This window comes from Sylvia atricapilla, chromosome 23 (genome assembly GCF_009819655.1).
Source record: "Sylvia atricapilla isolate bSylAtr1 chromosome 23, bSylAtr1.pri, whole genome shotgun sequence".
Classification (NCBI taxonomy): Eukaryota; Metazoa; Chordata; class Aves; order Passeriformes; family Sylviidae; genus Sylvia; species Sylvia atricapilla.
This window is the reverse complement of record NC_089162.1, coordinates 6,438,252-6,456,004: the sequence shown is the minus strand read 5'-3', so window position 1 is coordinate 6,456,004 and position 17,753 is coordinate 6,438,252. Positions and strand designations below refer to the sequence as shown.

Here is a 17,753-nt window from a genome sequence, read left to right as displayed (position 1 = left end):
GGCGCAGCGCCCCGGGGCACGGCAGCCCCGGCGCTCCCCGCTCCGCCGGCACCGGCGACACCGCGGAGGTCACCCGCGGCCACGACACCCCGGCTGCCCTCCGCCACCCCCGCGGGGAGCCGGACACGGCGAGGCCGGAGCTCCCCGGCCCGGCGCGCATCCCGCCGCTGCCGCCCCGCAGCGCTCACCGGGCATGAGGCGCCGCCGCCGCCGGAAGCGCGGAGCCGCTGACAGCGGCGTCACTTCCGGCGGGCCGCGGGGCGGAAGGGGCGGCGCGGCGGGGGCGCGGGTCGTGCGCTCCGCCCGGTGCCGCTCGCTGCCCCCCCGCCGCCGCTCCGCCGGCCCGGCCCGGCCCCGCAGCCGCCCCCATGGCGCTGGAACAGGCGCAGGTCGACGGCCCCGACCCGCCGCGCCTCTGCGAGCCCGGCCCCGCCGCGCCGGCCGGCAGGTGAGGGGGGGCCCGGAGCGGCGGCGGCGGCGGCGGGATGGGGCGGGGATGGAGCCGGGAACGGAGATGGGAATGGAGCGGGAATGGAGATGGGAATGGAGCGGGAATGGGGCCGGAACGGAGCGGGAATAGAGCCGGGATGGAGCTGGGATGGAGCGGGGATGGGGCGGGGATGGAGCGGGAACGGAGATGGGATGGAGCAGGAATGGAGCTGGCATGGAGCGGGGATGGGGCCGGGATGGAGCGGGAATGGAGCTGGGATGGAGCGGGAATGGGGCCGGGATGGAGCGGGAATGGAGCTGGGATGGAGCGGGGATGGGGCCGGGATGGAGCGGGAACGGAGATGGGATGGAGCGGGAATGGGGCCGGGATGGAGCGGGAATGGGGCCGGGATGGAGCGGGAATGGAGCTGGGATGGAGCGGGAATGGATGTGAGATGGTGCCGGGATGGAGCGGGAACGGAGGCGGGATGGAGCCGGGATGGAGCGGGAACGGAGGCGGGATGGAGCCGGGATGCGGCCCCGGGATGCAGCGCTGAGCCGTGTCCCCGTTCTCTCAGCGGGAGCCCGCTGTCCGGCGCGGAGAGCCCCGGCGGGGACGCGGAGCCCGCGGCCGCCCCCAGCCCCGGTGGCGATGCGGAGCCCGGGGCCGGCGGCGCGGAGGCCGCGGGGCAGAGCGGAGCGGCGGCCGAGGAGCCCCAGGAGGAGGCGGCCCCGGCCCGGCCGTCGCAGAACATCGCGGTGCAGGTGGGTGCAGCTCCCCGGCGCTCGCCGCGTTTGTGGTGTGCGGCCCCAGCGGCCCGAAGGGCTCCTGTAGAACCCGGGGGACAAAGAACTGAATAAGTCGAGACTGGGGGGTAAAACACATCCATACCTGCAGCTTTGCAGCCGCTGCTGTCTGCCCAGTCCTCCGCTTTGTATAGTCTTCAATTAATCTTTAATTAAAATTCGACCCTAACGAGGCCACACCTGGAGTGCTGTGCTCAGGTCTGGGCTCCTCACTCCAAGGAAGACAAGGAACTACTGAAGAAGGGTGCAGCAGAGGCTGCGAAGATAATGAAGGGTTTGCAGCATCTCTCTTGTAAAGAGGGACTGCAGAAGCTGGGCATGGGTGGTCTAGACAAGACTGAGAGGAGATCCCATTAATGCATATAAATATCTCCAGGGGCTGTCAGAGGATGGTGCCAGATTCTGTTTGTTGGTGCCCAGCTATAGGGTGAGGAACAATGGCCATCTACTAAAATGATAAGTTTCATCTCAATATGACAGAGATCTCCTTTCTGTGGAGGGTGGCAGAGCCCTGGAGCAGGTGCCCAGGGAGGGTCTGGAGTCCCTCTGTGCTCACTGCAGGGGCTGATCTCCATCATCTCCCTTCACAGACTGACTTCAAGGCGGCCGATGCGGACGTGAACACGGACCAGGACATCGAGAAGAACTTGGTGAGTATCAAAGCCCTGAGCTCTGCCACTCACACTCCCAGGCAAAGGAGCTGCAGCTGTTCTTCCCACTTTTGTCATGTCCAAATAGAATCACAGAACCACTGTGGTTGGAAAAGACCTCCTAGACCATGAAATACCAGCCTTGAAGACCTTAAGCTGTCCTTGTTACAGAGGAGTTTTGCTCTCCTTGCAGGACAAGATGATGTCTGAGCGGGCCTTGCTGAAGGAGCGCTACCAGGAGGTGCTGGACAAACAGAGGCAGGTGGAGAATCAGCTGCAGGTCCAGCTTAAGCAGCTCCAGCAGCGCAGGGAAGAGGAGATGAAAAACCACCAGGTATTTGGTGAAGAGCTGTTTTTGTTTAAACTATGCTGAAGTTAATTTTAAAACCTTTGTGAAGAGGCAGGAGAATCTGCAGTCCAGAGCATCAGTCTCCTGAGTTTCCTCTTGATAATCAATTTATATCTTGACTGGATCTGCTAAAAAAGAAGAGTTTGCTGTGTAATCTCATTAATCAATTAATCTGAAAAAAGAACGGATTTTAAATCAAAACCATGACCTGGTAATTTTGCTCTGTATCTGTGTGATGTTTCTTTTACTCCAGGAGATCCTGAAAGCGATTCAGGATGTTACGATCAAGCGAGAAGAGACTAAGAAAAAGATGGAGAAAGAAAAGAAAGAATTCCTGCAGAAAGAGCAGGATCTCAAAGCTGAAATTGAGAAACTCTGTGAGAAAGGCAGAAGGTATTTGTACGGGAAAGGAAGTGTTTATTTCTGGAGAAGGAGGCCTTGCTTAACCATGATATAAACCTGATGGACCAAAGAGCTTTAAGCTTTTAGAAAGCAGCAAGTATTTAGGTCAGACCTGTATATGGATGAATTTAGGATAGGCCCTGGATTTGGCTTGGCACTTTTATGGAGGTCTGGTTTTTATTCTGGGGGCTCGGCGATGTTTTGGGTAAAACTCCTCCAGGGATGGCTCCAAGTGCTCAGCCCTTTTCCCCCAGGTGACCATGGCAGAGCACGTGCTGGGGGAGCAGCACAGCTGCCTGCAGCCAGCCTGGTTCTGTGCCACAGCCTTTGTGCAGTGTCATGAGACAGCAAGATTTGTGCTCCAGAGGCTGCTGGCGGCTGTTCTCCCACACACATTGCAGGGAGCCAGCCCCAGCCTGTGCTGTGTGCTGGGGCCTGGGGATGTTTCAGTGTGGGGCCTGCCCCGCTGGGATTCCAGCTGTGCTGTCCCTTTCCTCCCGTGCAGGTTGCTGAAGGAGCAGGAGGAGAAGGAAAACAAGATTGCCTCTCTGATCGCAGAGCAGTCGGATGAGAAGTAAGGCTCCTACTCTTCACCTGGTTATTGCTGCCCAATGCACTGTTCCTTCCTGTCGTTTTGCCTCAGAGTGAATCCCATGCTCTTGGTCAGGACAGAGGAGAAACAATGATCCAGCAGTGCTGGCCAGTTACATGCTCTAGAGGTTTTATCTCCTCTTTCAGCATCAGGATTCTGGATTAAATCTTCTTTGATCCCAGTCACAAGCAGACTCCTGGATACTTGTGACATAAAGATCCCGTAAGATTAGAGGTTGTGCTTGGTGGATTGACTCAGCTTGTAACTGCTACTTCTAATTTAATTTCCCCAGAATTAGGGCAGACTGATTTCCCTGTCTGTTCCCAGAAGCTGTCCAGATGAACTCTGGCACGCTCGGCTATTTAAAGCTGGGTGGGGATGCTCCAGATCTGGGTGTTCCCAAAGCACAGGTGGAAATGCCCAGCTTTAAACGTCTCCAGGATCAGAACTGTAGCTCTGCCTGCTGCTGGGGTTGATTCCCAGTTCAGATCTTCCCTGGGGTTGGACTGGATGTTGCTGAGGGGAATTCCCCTCATTTGGCCCAGCGTGTTTGCACACTGCTTGTTTGCGTGCTCTGGACCAGCTCACTGCTGGGACAGTGACTCACACAGCTCAGGGACCTGGGGCTGGTCTCATGGTCTGGAGACTGCTGATCTTCCGTGGTTCCACCCCATCCAGAGCTCCTGAGATCCATCCCTTTGTGGCCATTCCTGTGCCTGAGCCTAAGGGGACTCGTTCTGTTCTGTGTGCAGGCAGCTGTGGGAGATGGAGCTGGACAAGCTGAAGAACCAGCACAATGAAATCAATAGGAACATTCTTGAGGAGACAGAACGGGCCTGGAAAGCAGAGGTGAGCAGCTGACTTCTTCCCTGCAGAGTGGTTGATTTGAGATTCCAGATGGTTAATGGACAGTTCTGTGAAATTCGGAGCAGTTGAAGACAAGGTCAAGTCCCACTTTGTGGGATAAAAGGAAAGATGAACAAGTATCAGAGCAGTGAGCATTAGTGGGGAGCAGTGCCCACTGCCTGGTCTGGCAGCAAGGAACAGGAGTACAAAACCTGAGCCTCTCTCCACAGATCCTGTCCCTGGAGAGCCGGAAGGAGCTGCTGGTGTTGAAATTAGAAGAAGCAGAAAAAGAAGCAGAGCTACACCTCACCTACCTCAAGTAAGTCTGTGTCGTGTCAGAAGTGGCAGGGAGGGTCACTCAGGTGTCCCCGTGTCCCATCTCCTCTTCCTGATTACGTTGGAGGTTGGACTGGAATAGTTCAGGATTTCCTGTGGTTTTCTTACTGGATCAATGTGGTTCAATAATGTCACGCAGCAAGGGGATGTGGGGCTGTGCTTATCCCCTGTCACTGTTCATCTGCCACTGCTCGTGACTGTGGTGTCCCTGTGTGTCCCCAGATCAGTCCCTCTCCCCTGTGGGGTGCCTTACTCGGGGGTGAGCCCTTTCCACCCCACTGGAGGAGGGGAAGCCAGGAGGGTGTGGAGGGGTTCCTTGCTCCCACTTTGCTGCCAGTGAGAGCACAGTTGCAAGTGGGAAAGTTCAGCTGTGCTTGCAGGTCTGCGCCGCCCACGCTGGAGACCATGAGGCCAAAGCAGGAGTGGGAGATGAGGCTGAACAGGATACGAATGACCAAGCAGAGTGTCCGAGTAAGTTCCTGCTGACCTCTCCCAGCCCAGCAGTGAGCAGGTCTGCACATACATAGTGTTTCTCCCTTCAGCTCCTCTTCCATTCTTCTGTGAACCCAAACAGTGCCACTTTAGGGCCTGCCACCCCCTGGCTTAGAATGCCCCAGACTTGCTCAGGTCTGATAAATGTGCCCGTTTTCTTCCCTCTCTCCTAGGATCAGTTCAACGACCACATCCAGATGGTGAGGAATGGCACAAAGCTGAGCAGCCTCCCCCAGATCCCGACGCCGACGCTGCCTCCTCCGCCTTCAGAAGTGAGTGCCTCTCCAGCCCCAGCACGGGCATTCCGTGCTGCCAGGCCCTGGCACAGCCTGCCTGGTGCTGTGCATGTGTGGGGTGGCCCATTCCCTGTCTGGGCTTACTAGAGAGGAGGGGAAGTGTCTCCTTCCCTTTCCAGCTGCCAGTTCCTGCAGCTCCCTCCTTGTTGGCTGCAGAAAAGGGCACTCGTCTCTGCTTCCAGGTGGTCTTACTCTAACCAGCCTTTCCCTCTTGCCCTGTTTCTCTTTCTCAGACAGATTTCATGCTGACGGCATTCCAGCCCAGCCCATCCCTGACTCCCAGGCTCCCGTTCCCCATCGGGCCCGTCCCCGTCCCCATGGTCATGCCGAGCGCCGATCCTCGGGCGCTCTCCTTCCCCCTGCTCAACCCCGCCATGTCCAGGCCCAACCAGCCCTCCCCACCCCTGCCAGCTTCCCAAGGGAGGAACAGCCCTGTGGTGGCCTCGCTGATGGGCACACACAGCCCCCACATGCCCCCCGCTGCCTCCATCCCTCCTCCTCCCGGCCTGGGCGCCGTCAGCGTGGCCCCCGAGTTCCCCCGGCCGCAGCCGGCCGACAAGCTGGAGAAGCTGCTGGAGAAGCTGCTCACTCGCTTTCCACAGTGCAACAAGTAAGGGTTTGGTGGTGGTTTTTTCGGGGGGGAAAGGGCTTGTGCATAGAATGGGAGCTGGGGTCAGGGGAAGGGGGCTGATGGTGTGAGTGAGGCAGGCAGAGGTGGTGGTCTCCGTCAGGTTTGCTGCAGTGCTGGGGATCATTGGGATCTTTGAAGGACAGCAGGGATATCTGTGCACAGTCAGCCTGTCTCTGGGGGGTCCCTTGCTGTTTGCCCAGTGTTTTGGGGAGAGAAGCTCCTCAGCCAGTGACTCCTCTCACCTGGAGGATGGAGGGGAAGCACACGGCTTCCCCCAGGCAATGGTGGCTGAGGGATCCCAGGCTGCGAGGACTGAGAACTCTTAGCAGGCTGCTGTCCACGCAGGGCCCAGCTGACCAACATCCTGCAGCAGATCAAGACTGCCCGCAGGACCATGGCCGGGCTGACCATGGAGGAGCTGAACCAGCTGGTGGCAGCCAAGCTGGCGGAGCAGCAGGAGCGGGCAGCGGCCGGCGCTCAGGTGGGCCAGCGTGGGGGCTGCTGGAAGGGGGGCCTGGGGAGCAGGGAGAGCTGCCCCTCCTCTCTGCATCCCCACAGAGCTTGGGCTGTGCGTCAGGGCTGTCCCCTGGGTTCCCCGTGCTGCCGACTGCAGCGTAACCAGGGAACGCTTTTTCCCCGAGGTGACTCGGGGTGACTCCTCTGTCCTTTCCTCTGGGGCTCTTCTGATGTGCCTCCTCTGCCTTGCTGCAGCCTCTGGGCCGGATCAGGGCCCCCATGTTCTCTGCTCCACTGCCTCAGATCAGCACCCCCATGTTCCTGCCCCCGGCCCAGGTGGCGTACCCGGGGACAGCGTCACACGTAAGGCTGCTTGGCTCCCCTGGGAGCGGGGAGGGTGTGGGATGTGTGTGCCTGAAGGGATGAGTCTGGGGAGCTGGGAGCTCTCCTCACAGCTGCCTGGGCTGCTGAGGGGAAGGGGAGCTCTGGGGGCACAGATCCTTTGTGTTTCACGTTGGAACAGAGAGACACCAGACGTGATGGTGGCTCTCGGGGTGTGATGGCTGTGGGCAGGGAGGGGACTGGGCAGCCTGTGGTGTCAGGCTGCAGCTGAATCTGTGATCAGAGCCGTGTGTCTGACTTCCCTGCCTGCTCCTCTCTTTCCCTCTCTCCCATCCCAGACCCCAGCTGCCTGTAAGCTGTGTCTGATGTGCCAGAAGCTCGTGCAGCCTGGTGACCTTCACCCCATGGCCTGCTCACATGTGCTGCACAAGGAGGTGAGTGTCTTCTGCTGCTCGGGGCCTCCTCCTGGTCCTCCCAAGTGACCTTCCTGAGTCCTTGTTGTCCTGACACCTTGCCAGGAGAAGGGTACGATCAATAAACAGCTTCCCTGCATCCTGTCATCCCATCCTTTCTGTACTCTTGGCTGGGCCACTCTGCGTGGTGCTGGCTTTAGGAACAGGCTGCCCTTGTGTCCCTGAGCCTGTGCTGTGTCTGTGAGGGTTAGACACTGGAGCAGGACAGTCTGGAGGGATCTGGAACACGGGGTGAGGGGAGAGCTGCCACTGCTGCTCAGGTGTCTGGGCTGGGGATGCCACACAGGAGCTCTTGGGAAGAGGAGAGTTTTCCTATCCCATGGGTCTGCCAGGGGGTCACCTGTGTGGACAACCCCCCGATCCCAACACCTCTGGGGCCTCCAGCAGTGGCCCCTCAAGGAAATGGAATGTTGAGGAGGGCCTGACAGTCCTGCAAGGGTGACAAGGGCTCCTTCCTCATGGTGACCTTGTGATGGAGGCTGCGAGGGCCAAAGGAAACCATCCCTGAAGCGAGTGTTGTGGACAATGGTGGCACCTTTGGGTTGGGCCAGTGGCTCTTGACTAATTCTCTCTTTCCAGTGCATCAAATTCTGGGCACAAACCAACACGAATGACACTTGCCCCTTTTGCCCAAGCCTCAAATGACGGCTGCTGGGACAACGTGGGCCCCCAGGAGGAGTTGCTGTGAATAGACAGGATCAGTTCTAAGATTTCTACAGTTCTATATTTATACGATCATGTATACACATGTACATTTTTATTATATAGGTAATGTGTGTATAGAAAGTCTGTAAACATACAAATTCATAAATAAAGTGTGTATATTATGCAGTGATTTTGCTGCAGCTCCTCATTTCTTGGCCTTGCTGGCTTCTTCCAAATGAGGGTCAGCGTTCCCTGCCTGCTGGGAACTGCCTCAGCCACCTCTTCCCACTTGGATCCCACAGCTCTTTTCCTAGGGCCGTTCTTCATGAGCAGATGCCTCACCACCCCCACATCCCTGCCAGTTTTTTTCCCCCCTTTTGCCAATGAACAAGGTGCAGATAAAAGAGCCAATTTTTCGTGGTCATTTTTTTTTTTTTTAATGTCATAATAATTTACCGTGTTAACATTCATTGTTCTTACATAGACACTGGGTTACAGAGTACTGGAGCCTCCAGCGACAGCCCGTGGTCCCATCCTGTCCCATCCCCTGCTGTCACCGGGCCCTGGGGAGGGAGCAGACGGACACGGCTGCGCTGCAGCTCAGGAGAAACCAACCTGTCACAAAATTCCTGCGTTCCCCTCTCCTGTACCTCCTCCCAAAGCGCGGGCTGACACGCCAACCCTTTTCTCCATGGATTTCGGTGGGATTGCGAGGTGCTCAGCACCACGGAAAAATCTTGCAATGACTCTCTTAAAAATCTCCCCCCTCCCTGCTTCCTGGCGGTCTGCGGCAGGAACGGGTGCTGAGCACCCCCGGGTGCTGAGCCCGCCGCAGGCCGGCTCCTCCGGCACGCACACACATGCTCGGGGCGTGTTTTAAGGCAGTGGTCCACAACAGAGTCTCTGGGGTCCTGGGCAGGCACGAGGGTGTGGGGAGAACGTTGCCCTCTCGCAGGGAGTGGCTGGATGTGGGTTTGGGGCGAGGTTTGGGGCCGGGGGGCTCCGTGGGAGCGCGGTGGGGGTCAGCAGGGGCAGTGTGGGGGCTGTTGTGGCAGTGCCCCGTGCGAGGGCTCCTATGCTGCCTGTTTCCTGGCTCCCTCGCTGCTTTCCCAGAGAAACGTTTGGGCTGCAGGATTTAGTTAACGAGCTTTATGCTCAGTGGTTTATGCTGTGGGTCCTCAGTCTTGTCCCTGCCTGACCCGGTGGCAGCTGCCAGCTTGGCCCTGGCACTGCAGGTATCCTCTCTTTGTTCATGGAGGAGTGAAGCCTTTTAATGGTGGAATCTCCGTGTTTGAGCTCTTTCCTATCCAGACAGGAAAGCCAGGGAATACAGCACTACCACTGCCTGCAAGGTCACGGGTGTCTGCTCTGGGGAAGGGACGGTGACTCCGCAGCACGCAGAGGAGGGGCTGAACTCACACACTGGAAAATCCTCCCCGTGCTGCAGGGACACCACGAGGACAGAGGTGCCCCCTGTGCTCAGGGTCCTTTGGGCTTGTGAGCCCCTGCTCTGCGTGCTCCAGCCCTGCACCTCCTCCTCAAACCCTCACCATCACACGCTCCCACCAAACGTGGCTGCGGCGTGAGCCCTGGCCCTGCGCGGTGGCCGACGACTGAGCAGAAGGCTAAAAAGATTAAAAAAAAACCCCAAACAAAACAGGACTGACCCCTAATGTTGGAACAGTGGCTTTCAGGGCTGGAATTAAAAATAGAGATATATGGATATATTGTACAGGTGAGAGGCGGCCGTGGTCTGTACACGTGGGACCGGCTCTGTACACGCTCTCAACGCGCGGCTGCGCTACCAGTGACACGCTTTGTAAAACAAAAAAAAAATAAAATAAATACAACCATGTGTTTAAAAAAACAATAAATGCTGCAGTTCCCGCAGCTGCCGCCTGTCCCCAGGATGCCAGGGTGTCTCTCAGCCAGGCCTGGAGGTGTGGAGTGAGCAGAGAGGAGCTGCTGTGCCGTGGGATGTGCCGGCGGTGAGTGGGGGGCTGCAGGGGGGGCCCAGGCTCCCCTATGGCTTTTGAAGGGCTGGGGAGCAGCCGGTGCCAGGGCTGGGAACTTCACTCCTGGCACTGGCTTCTGCATGGCAGCCGCTGCTGATGCTGGAAGCGAGGGCAGGGAGTTTCCCATCCCGTGTGGCCTGGGGACAGGATGGGTGCCTGCTCCTGCCTGCCCCAGGAGAGGATGGGTGCCTGCTCCTGCCTGCCCCAGGAGGATGCAGGGAGTCCCGGGGCTGGCAGCAGTGGGAGCAGAACTCGGGAAGGGAGGAAAATGCAGGGGAAATGTCAGAGTAAGCAGTGTATGGGCAGCAGGGTAGGAGGGAAAGCCCTGTCTGGGCAGCCCAGGCTGGCCCTGCAGGGCTGTCTCTGAACTGCCCGAGGCTGGAGGGCTCCAGGATGATTCCTGGAGTCTGGCTCAGTGCAGGGAGTCACGGGGGAAGCACAGCTGCAGCACAGCTCCCTACAAGAGAGCCTGGGCCAGCAGCTTCCTGGCGGGGTGATCTGGAAAGGGATGCACAGGGATGGAAGGGGACAGGGGATGGCTCATCAGCATCACTCCATCAAGCCAGGCAAGGCTGGGTGGGAGAGTCTGGGACAGCCCATCTTGTCCTGGTGTTGGAGCACAGAAGTTGTCCCCAGCTCCTGGGACCAGGCTGCTGCACTCCCCCCTGCCCAGCAGCCACGCTCTTGCTGCAGGTCCCAGCTGAATGGAGCTCGGGCCTGGGGCTCCCCTGGCTGCTGCCCTGCCGGACACCGAGCCCCCAGGCGCCGGGGACAGGCTCTGAGCTCCCCACGCTGTCACCACACTCCAGCCCCCGGAGCAAGGCCCCTGCCCTGCTGCCTCACCTGCGGCCCCGGGGCTGCGCCCGCGCTCCGCCGTCACTTCAGCAAGGAGATGTCGTCGGCGAAGTCGTCGTGGTCCCGCCGCAGGCAGCGGAAGCAGCGCCACTGGAACACCATGAGGCAGAGGGGCAGCATGAAGAGGGCGCAGATGGCCGCCATGACGTAGGCGATGGTCATCAGCGTGGACTCGTCCGTCTGCGGGATGTTGTAGCCGCAGTCCTCCATGTTGGAGTGCAGGTGGGGCCCGTCCACCGCGGCCGTCCGGAACTCGTCGTGCACTGTGAGTGGAGGAGGCAGGCTCTGCTCACTGCTCACCATGTCCCCCGTGTCCCCCGTGTCCCCCCTGTCCCCAGCTCACCGTGGCAGGCGCTGACGGCGAAGCCGATGCGCTTGCGGGCGCGGTCGAACACCACGTAGAAGCCCTCCATGATGACGGCGCCCATGACGGTGCCGGTGGATGACTGGGAGATGGCAAACTTGTAGCAGTCGTCCTGAGAGGTGGCCACGTCCTCCACGGGGCGCAGGTATTGCTGCAGGGGGAGAGGAGCCCTCAGGGAAGGGGGCTCTCCTGCTCCCGGGGCAGGGTCTGGCCAGGACAACGCTCACCTGGGGCAGGATGGTGATCCGGAAGGACTGGTTGGTGGCCTCCCCCATCAGGTAGAGGGACAGGACCGGGAAGATGTGCCAGGGGGTGGTGCCAACCTGCCAGCAAACCAGCTGCTCCCCCAGCCAGAAGCCGTCTGGGAACTTCTCCGTCTACCAGAGGGAAAGGGAAGGTGAGCTGGACCAAGGAGACGTGCCAGGCTGGTGAGGGGCAGCCACACTGCCCACAGCCCTGGGCCATGCCCATGGGGAAGGGACGGGTTCCACTGACCGAAGATGCCGTTTTGATGGATTTCACAGCAGCCTCAAACACCTTCTTCGGCAACCTGAGGTTGGTGGTCCCGCTGTCCACAATGCTCTTGTCGTAGTTGTACTGGGGGGCAGAAGAGGAGGAGTGACCCAGGTGCAGGACCCCAGTCCTGCTCCCCTCCCAGCTCCCTCTGACCAATGGTGGGTGCCTCCAGTGCCTGTGGGGAACGTCCAGCACTGCTCACCTCTTTGCAGTCCATGTTCAGGTCCTGCCCGTTGACCTCCAGCTTGACGATGATGACCTCGTAGTACCACTCCTTGCGGATGGGCGTGTACCAGATGTCCCCCACGTACAGCGAGCGGTCGATGCCACCGATGATCTGCAGGGGGGACACAAGGGCGCTGCCACCAGGCGCTGGCAGTGCCACGAGGGAGCCCCCCAGCCACCTGTGGAGTGCTCACCATGCTGCCCCCCACCGAGGCCACGGCCTCTGTCTCATTGGGAGAGAAGCCTGTCCCGCACAGCTGCAGGGAGAAGATGTTGGGCACCCGCGTCTGCTTCACCAGGGAGTCAAAGAAGGGCTCCAGGCTGTCGTCAGGCTGGTGGGAGGAGAAAGCAGAGGCAGGACAGGGATGTGTCAGTGCTGTCCCCTCCTCAGGAACTCTCTGTGCCCAAGGGACTTCCCCTCAACAGCACTGCTGTGCCCCAGGGGACAAACAGGGACAAGGAAAAAGGCAACTGAAGCGTTTCTGTGCACACATCCAGGACTCAGCCAGGACTCACCCGGGCAATCTCGGCATACGCCAGCCCCAGGATCCCCTCCCAGTTGGAGCCGTTGATGAAGAATTTGTCAGACTCTGTGATGGCAGCGATGTTGGCCCTGACAGTGACGTTGGGGCCGTGGGGAATGGTGACAAGGTCAGTGCCCAGCTCCCCTTCCCACTTGCCCTGGGTGTAGGGCACGTACACCCCCTTCCGCAGGTCACGGTAGGTGCTGGACCTGCAGTGGTGGCAAAGGGACGAGTCAGACCAGCAGGGTTTCCGTGGATCCAGCCACTCCAGAGGCCAGGTTATACCTGGCAGGGTCTGGCCACACCTCCAGCAAGGAGAAGCAGTGAGTGGCTGTGCTCTGTGTCCCCCCAGAATACTCACAGCTGCCGCTGGTAGTATCTCCGGAGGAAGGGGTGTGGTGCAGCTCCCACAGCAAAGTTACTGCTCCCTGTGTCCACCAGGATATTCAGCTGGAGGAGAGACAGGAAGGCTCATGAGTGCAGCTTTGTTGTGCCCAGAGAGGAGAGAAGGAGGTGGTGGAGCAGGAGGCAGCGACATCAGGGAGTTGCACAAAAAGCAAACATAATCCAGTGCTGTGCAAACAGAGCATGAACTCCTCGCTCAGCACGGCCTGGCCTCAGCCCCCAGCCCTACAGGCAGGATTTGGGAAGCACCTGGCAGGTGCCACGGGGCCGGAGAGAAGCAGCAGCCACACAGGGCGCACAGGTTCTCCTTGCCAGGAAAGCAGATTTGCTGGCACAGCCGGGGGGAAGGATCGCCGGTGGGCAGCCCCCGCAGATCCCCGTGCCCGCTAATCGCCACCCATCTGCCGAGCCCTGCTCCTGATTCATTCCTGCCTGGGCAGGATTACCAGGTTTGGCAAACATCCCACTGGCAAGGCCAGGAGCGGGCCAGCCAGACCCTGCCCTCAGCTGACCCGTGCCTGGGATTGCCGAGGCAGGATTGCTGGGGTGGGATTGCCGGGGTGGGATGGGTGAGGTGGGATTGCCGGGGTGGGATTGCCGGGGTGGGATGGGTGAGGTGGGATTGCTGGGGTGGGATTGCTGGGGTGGGATTGCCGGGGCAGGATTGCCGGGGTGGGATGGGTGAGGTGGGATTGCTGGGGTGGGATTGCCGGGGTGGGATGGGTGAGGTGGGATTGCCGGGGTGGGATTGCTGGGGTGGGATTGCCGGGGCGGGATTGCTGGGGTGGGATTGCCGGGGTGGGATTGCCGGGGCAGGATTGCTGGGGTGGGATTGCCGGGGTGGGATGGGTGAGGTGGGATTGCTGGGGTGGGATTGCTGGGGTGGGATTGCTGGGGTGGGATTGCCGGGGTGGGATTGCTGGGGTGGGATTGCCGGGGTGGGATGGGTGAGGTGGGATTGCTGGGGTGGGATTGCCGGGGTGGGATGGGTGAGGTGGGATTGCCGGGGTGGGAACAGGGCAGTCGGAGCCTCCTGGCTTTGCTGGGCAGCAGAGCTCAGGGTGAGTGAGCCCTGGCCCCAGACCCAGGAGCTGCTTCACAGCACCAGCCCGGGCAGCAGCACTGGGGCTCTGGCCCTTAATCTGTGGAGTCAGAGGGAGAGGAAGGAGGTTAATGCGCTTGTGTTAATCGCAGGAGCACCGGCTGCAGCTGCCTGACAGGGGCTGGCATGTCCTGAGTGCTCCAGCTCCTCCTCCCTGCCAAGGGGAACATTTCAGGCTGTGGGTAAAGACCAGAGCAGCACGTTCACCCCCCAGCACCGACCCTGGGTGGGTGCCAGCTCAGCAGCCACCGCACAGCCTGGCAACCCTGCACCTGAGCCACTCCCAGGGCTGCTCCTGGTGCTGTGGGTGGGTCGTTAGGGGCCACCTGCTCCACACAGCTCATCTCCAATCCCCAGGGCACCCAGAGGAGACTGCTTTCCCTGGAGAAGGACCTGCTGAGCTGACGCTGCAGGGAGAGGAGGCAGGGAGGGCTTGTACTCTCACAGGCTCCATCCTGCTGAAGGGGTCACGCACAAGACCCACGTGGAGAGGACCCAGATCCTCGAGACTCAGCCCCGCCATCCATTCAGGCCAGGACACGGCACGTGAACTGGCGAGGCCAAGACATGTGTGGCAGGGACGCTGCCTGAAACCTGTCCCTGGAAGTGACAGCCCCTCCAGGGACCTCGGCAGCGGCGCTGGCTCTGTGCCACGCGTGTCCCCAGAGCTGTGCGCTGCTCCTGGGGCACCCAGCCTATGCCATCTGTCCCAAAGCACCGGCTCCTGCTGCTCGGCTCACCCCTCTCCCCTGTGTGCTCATGAATCAGCCCGTTCTGGGAGCCAGGGAAACCAACACGCCTGGACACACGGAATGTGTGAGCAATCAGCTGCTGACGGTGACTTGGCAGCGCAGCACGGCTCAGAACCGAGATTAAAATAAAGGCCATACAGAAACCCCCTTGTCAGCATGGGGAAGGTGAAAGGAAAGGTGAGGAGATGGATCACCATCTCCCTGCTCCGTGTGAGCCTTTGGGAAGGATGCACACACCCCCCCGGGGCAAACACGCTCCCAATTTCCTGCAGAGGCACAGCCAAACTCTTTCATATGAATCCTCTCATTCCAGCGCAACGCCTGCAGGGATTTTGCTCCAGCACACACACACACACACATGCACAGGCACCACGTTTGCATTTGGAAGCAATCCAAGGCTGGAAGATGCTGCCCCAAAGGGTGACTGGCTCCGGAGTGCCTGGGAACAGGTGGTTCACACGGAAATTATCTGGCAGCTGCGACACGTGGCAGGCAGGAGATGATGAAATCACATTTAAAACTAGATTTCAGAAATAATCTCCTCCCTTATTTTTTTTTCTCCCCTAAACACACCCTGCCAGAGCAGGGAATAAATCCCAGGCACACAGGGACAACACAGTAGTGCTCCCAGAGATCCAACTTCCATGGCAGTGGTATCACTCCTCCGTCTACATCTTACTCCCATTGCTGTCTCCCAGCTCGCACACAGAGCACAGCCAGCTCGTGGGGAAAAGCCAGCCTTTATTTCAGAGCCTGTGTGGGTGCTGGCTGTTCTGGCAGCACCCAAAATGTGATGGCAGGCATGAGGGAATGTGACCCTGTGCTGGGAGGAACCTGGAGCCTCCATCACCGAGCTCGACCCCCGGCCAGACTTGTTGCTGGTGACAACGGGATCAGGACGGGCACAAAAGGATTTGGCAGCGGGAAGCTCCCTGGTCTCATCCATGAAAGAGGGGAGGAGCTGGTCGCCCTGTGCTGTGACTGGCACCTGGCCCTCAGCATTCCCTGTCCCCAGGGTGCAGGCACACGGTGCCACATGAGCTGGGCAGCATGTGAGGGATGCTGACAAAAAGATGGAGCAGGATCAGAGGCCGGTGACGCACCAACGCCTGCTCTGCTGCCCCGTGGGCTCCCTTCCCATCCAGGCCATCCCATTTCCCTGCACTTCACCTCCCCAACTCCTGCGCAGCGACAGCCGTCACGAGGTCCCCGGGAAAACCGAGCTCTGCAGGATTTCTGGAGGATTTCTGGAGAATGTCCCCTGGCCGGGAGCAGCACACGGAGCCGGGAGCAGCACACGGAGCCGGGAGCAGCACACGGAGCCGGGAGCAGCTGCGCCCGGGGCTGTGCTGGCAGAACCGCCGAACACGGCTGGCCGTGGGCTCCCCGTGCCGGCATGTGCCCGCTCCAGGCGGGCACGGGGCTGCGCTGCCACATCCCACCGGCTGCCGCCCACACCCCGCCAGCTCCGGCGGCATCCTTCGGCTGGGGAGCGGGGATGGAGCCATGGAGGCAGGGATAGATGGAGGGATGGAGCCATGGAGGCAGGGAGGGATGGAGGGATGGAGCCATGGAGGCAGGGAGGGATGGAGGGATGGAGCCATGGAGGCAGGGAAGGATGGAGCCATGGAGGCAGGGAGGGATGGAGCCATGGAGGCAGGGAGGGACGGAGGGATGCAGCCCGGCTCGCCCGCACGGAGCGGCACACGCAGCACCGGCCATCCCGCACGGAGCGCCCGGGCAGCCCTGGGAAGAGCTGGGGTCACCTTCGGCGAGCGCCTGCGGCCACTTTTAGCCGAAAGGCAGCGGGGAAAGCATCACCGGAGCGACGAGAAGCAGGAACGCCGCCCGGGCCGTGCGGCGAGAGCCGGGCGAAGCCATGGTGACACCCGCAGCGCCTCCGCTCTGCGCCCCCAGCCCCGCACCGGGCCACAGGGACAGCCGCAGCCCCCGGCGGTGCGGGGAACGCAGGGGACGAGGGAGATGCGGGGGATGCGAGAGACGCGCGCGTCCCCTCCCACCTCACCTTCTGCGGAGGGCTGCCCACCGTCATCTCCACGTAGTACCCCTGCCCGGACTTGCCCCGCAGGTTGTCGATCATCTCCACGAAGCTGCCGGCGCCGTCGGGCTCGGCGTCCAGCGGCGCCCGGCGCTGTCGGAGCCCCGACGGCGGGGCCGCGCCGGCCCGCAGCGGCAGGCGGATGCGCGGCGGGGCCGGGAGGGCGCGCAGAACGCCCAGCCACAGCAGCAGCCAGGGCCAGGCGGGCGCCATGGCCGCGGGGAGCCCTCGGGGGAGGCGCTCAGCGGGCCCGCAGCGCCCCGCGCCTCGGCGGGGCGGCCGCGCCGGGGCGGGCGGGCGGCGCGGCGGCGGCGGGCATGGCGGCGCACGGACCCGCCCCGGAAAGGCCGCCCGCCGGCGGAAGCGCTCACCGAGAGACCCGCCCCGGGCCTGCCCGGTGCCCCCCGCCCCTTCCCGGTCCCTCCCCGTCCCCGTGCCGCCGCCCCGCCCGGTGCCGCCCCGCCGGGACACACCGGGACACGCCGGGACGCGCCGGGACACTCCGGGATGCGCCGCGGGCGGTACCCACGCGTCGCCATGACAACCGCGGCCCCCGGCGGCCCCGCCGCGGTGACGTCATGCATCCCGCCTCCCGGACGACCAATCGGAAGCCGAGCATCATCCCGCCGGCCAATGGCGGGCAGGGGGCGGGCCCTGGCGCAGCTCCCCGGCTCCCGCGCTCGGGGTAACCGGCGGCGCCCGCGGAGCGTCGGCCGCGGCACCGGCACCGGCGGCCGGGGACGGTCCCCACAGCAGCGCTGCACCCGGGCCCCGGCCCGAGGAGGCTCCCCTCGCTCAGCGGAGGCTGCGGGGAGCGCTTCCGGCCTCCCGCCCCCACGCGGGGTCTGCATCCTGCCTGTGCGTGTGTCGCGTGGGTGCTGTCGGGGTAAGGGCGAAAGCGGCTTTTTCCCCCTATTTTTTAACCTGCGCTATTAACCGGAGCGGTTTGTCCTCCTTGCAAGCCGCGTTTATCTGTGGCTCCGGGCTGGCGCGGCGGCGGCTGTGCTGTGGCTTCGGTTCTCTTTGCGTAGAGCTGCAGAACGGTATTTTCCGTTGGAAAGGGCCTGAAAACCATCCAGTTCCACCCCCGTGCCGTGGGGAGGGCCGCCTTCCTCTGTCCCACCTTGCTCCGAGCCCCGTCCAACCTGGCCTTCAATCCTCCCAGGGACGGGGCAGCCGCAGCCTCTCTG

The 17,753-nt window shown here is 61.4% G+C and overlaps 2 protein-coding genes across 2 annotated transcripts; one reads left to right on the top strand and one right to left on the bottom strand.

Annotated features, from left to right (window-relative positions):
- The first annotated feature begins 1,023 nt into the window (after positions 1–1,023).
- Positions 1,024–7,936, top strand: LOC136370978 (RING finger protein 214-like). Its single transcript, XM_066334706.1, has 14 exons — positions 1,024–1,194; positions 1,827–1,886; positions 2,080–2,220; positions 2,489–2,628; positions 3,143–3,211; positions 3,982–4,078; positions 4,306–4,394; positions 4,780–4,882; positions 5,077–5,175; positions 5,433–5,809; positions 6,176–6,311; positions 6,542–6,649; positions 6,967–7,062; positions 7,681–7,936. Exons 3-14 carry the CDS (start codon positions 2,086–2,088, stop codon positions 7,744–7,746), a joined length of 1,515 nt encoding a protein of 504 aa, XP_066190803.1. The 5' UTR covers positions 1,024–1,194; positions 1,827–1,886; positions 2,080–2,085; the 3' UTR covers positions 7,747–7,936.
- Positions 7,937–8,157: 221 nt separating this feature from the next.
- LOC136371129 (beta-secretase 1) lies at positions 8,158–16,791 on the bottom strand. Its single transcript, XM_066334995.1, has 9 exons — positions 16,531–16,791; positions 12,607–12,695; positions 12,238–12,454; positions 11,916–12,053; positions 11,699–11,833; positions 11,476–11,577; positions 11,208–11,357; positions 10,960–11,131; positions 8,158–10,879 (listed from the first exon to the last, which is right to left on the bottom strand). Exons 1-9 carry the CDS (start codon positions 16,774–16,776, stop codon positions 10,638–10,640), a joined length of 1,491 nt encoding a protein of 496 aa, XP_066191092.1. The 5' UTR covers positions 16,777–16,791; the 3' UTR covers positions 8,158–10,637.
- Between the last annotated feature and the right edge of the window lie 962 nt (positions 16,792–17,753).